Source organism: Rutidosis leptorrhynchoides, chromosome 11, assembly GCF_046630445.1.
Source record: "Rutidosis leptorrhynchoides isolate AG116_Rl617_1_P2 chromosome 11, CSIRO_AGI_Rlap_v1, whole genome shotgun sequence".
Classification (NCBI taxonomy): Eukaryota; Viridiplantae; Streptophyta; class Magnoliopsida; order Asterales; family Asteraceae; genus Rutidosis; species Rutidosis leptorrhynchoides.
This window is the reverse complement of record NC_092343.1, coordinates 293,610,152-293,612,119: the sequence shown is the minus strand read 5'-3', so window position 1 is coordinate 293,612,119 and position 1,968 is coordinate 293,610,152. Positions and strand designations below refer to the sequence as shown.

The following is a 1,968-nucleotide window of genomic DNA, read 5'->3' as shown; positions in this document are numbered from 1 at the left end:
TGATGCAAGGGCATAAAGCAAGACAGTCTTTAGAGGTAGCTCCCACTACAGAAAAATTCGCGGCACATATAGCGAATCATCCATTCCCACAAGCACCTGTAATACCGCTAAGTTGGAAGCTACGATGGGTTATCTGACCCTGGTGACTTCCTGCAAAGGTTTGAGGGAACGGCAAGAACGCACAACTGGGGAGACGAGGTGGCGTGTCATATGCTACCCATTGTGTTGCAAGGAGTAGCACGGGAGTGGTTCAATAACTTAACTCCCAGAAGCATAACGGGATACGTAGACTTACGGTCCCGATTTTTACTTAATTTTCATAGTTTGCGCGCACGCAGAAGAACGCATGTAGAATGCCACGACATAAAACAAAAACCCAAAGAATCCTTGGGTGAGGTTATTAATAGATACACCAAAGAAGTGGCTAAAATACCAGAACTACCAGAAAGTCAAAAGGTGTCAGGATTTATACACTGTCTGGATATGGAAAAACACTTATCCTTGTGGCAGAGGTTGCGAAGAAAAGTTCCGCAAACGTTTGCGGACGTAATAAAGGAGGCGCATGATTACATGCGGGCACAAGAAGATATAACACATAATTGTGGAAAGAGCTACCTAGGCAAGGGTAATAATGATGACGATCACTATCGTGATCAGGGCAGGAGTTCTGGATCTGGAAAGAGGCATAATAATAACAGCCCCCTCAAAGGTGGAAGCTATAGTAACAACAATAAGTACCGAAGGTACAACAACAGTAGAGGGGGTAGTAGCTACCGGAACAAGAGCGCTCATGATGATAATTATGCAATCATAAAAGATCTCAGTAAAACACCAAAGGAGATATTGGCAACTGAACCAGTATGCAAAAAGTTCGAAGCACCGACACCACTACCCGATTATGCAAAAAAGGACAAAACCAAATTCTGTGATTTTCATGATGATTTTGGGCACGAAACTAATAAGTGCAGGCAGTTAATTGAAAGGGTGGTCGCAGAACTAAAAAAGGGAAGGTTGCAGCATTTGAAGAAGTCGACTAAGGCAGAAAGTCAAAAGTCAAGACAGGAAAAAGAATTCCCATGGCAAAAGAAGAGCGAGCAAAAAGCAAAGGAAGCAGAAAAAACCATAAATATGGTAACAATTGAAAACGCGGTAGCAAACGTGAAGAAGGTTAGTAAATGGAGGCGAGTAGGAATCTCATTCAAAGCAAGTAATAAGGATTGGTTAAACAGGCCCGTGGTGGTTAAAGGGTACATTAAAAGTTGCGGTCAGGAACTTAAGGGATTGTGCGTAGATACTGGTTGCGGTACAGATGTGATGTATGAACACTGCTACATGTCGCTACCTATGATGATTAGGTCGCAGCTGAAAAGGGAAGCAGCTACTCTATTTGGTTTCGCTGGTGAAATGGTTCCCTCATTGGGAACGATTAAAATCAAGTTAGAACTGCGGGATGACATCGACGATAGAAAGAAAAGTGATGTGGAAGTTGAATTCGCTGTAGTCCAATCGAAAGCTGAGCACAATGCACTATTGAGTAGGAGCACTTTGCAAAAGTTAGGAGCCATACCATCGACAATACATGGCATGCTAAAATTCCCAACAAAAAAGGGGAATTGCAACCATAAGATCGGAAGGGAACGAGAAGAACAGAACGAGGACGAAAATGGGCATGCGGAAAGAAAAAACTACGCAGTTAAGCAAACAGAAAAAGATCGATGATATGTCGCGTTCACAGGTACGCAAGTTATTCAGTTAAATGTTCAATTGTTACAGTACGATAGTCACTTAAAAAGAGTGCTAATCAATATAAAAACTATGAGATAAAACACCTGTCTGTATTCAAAATTAAAAAATGATAACGGTTGAGATAAAACACTTAATCATCTAAGTAGGACGCATAAAAAGTATGTTGTGATTGCATGCTTTAAAAATATTATAAGATGCAGTGTTCCAAAAGGCTTAGAAAAA

At 41.2% G+C, this 1,968-nt stretch overlaps 1 protein-coding gene across 1 annotated transcript; it reads left to right on the top strand.

Annotated features, from left to right (window-relative positions):
- Nucleotides 1-210: 210 nt before the first annotated feature.
- LOC139875581 (uncharacterized) lies at nt 211-1,719 on the top strand. Its single transcript, XM_071862909.1, has one exon. The coding sequence runs from the start codon at nt 211-213 to the stop codon at nt 1,717-1,719; it is 1,509 nt and encodes a 502-aa protein (XP_071719010.1).
- Nucleotides 1,720-1,968: the final 249 nt, after the last annotated feature.

What these genes read in the sequence shown, in the direction of transcription:
- LOC139875581 (XM_071862909.1), top strand. Translation starts at nt 211, where the DNA reads ATGCTACCCATTGTGTTGCAAGGAGTAGCACGGGAGTGGTTCAATAAC.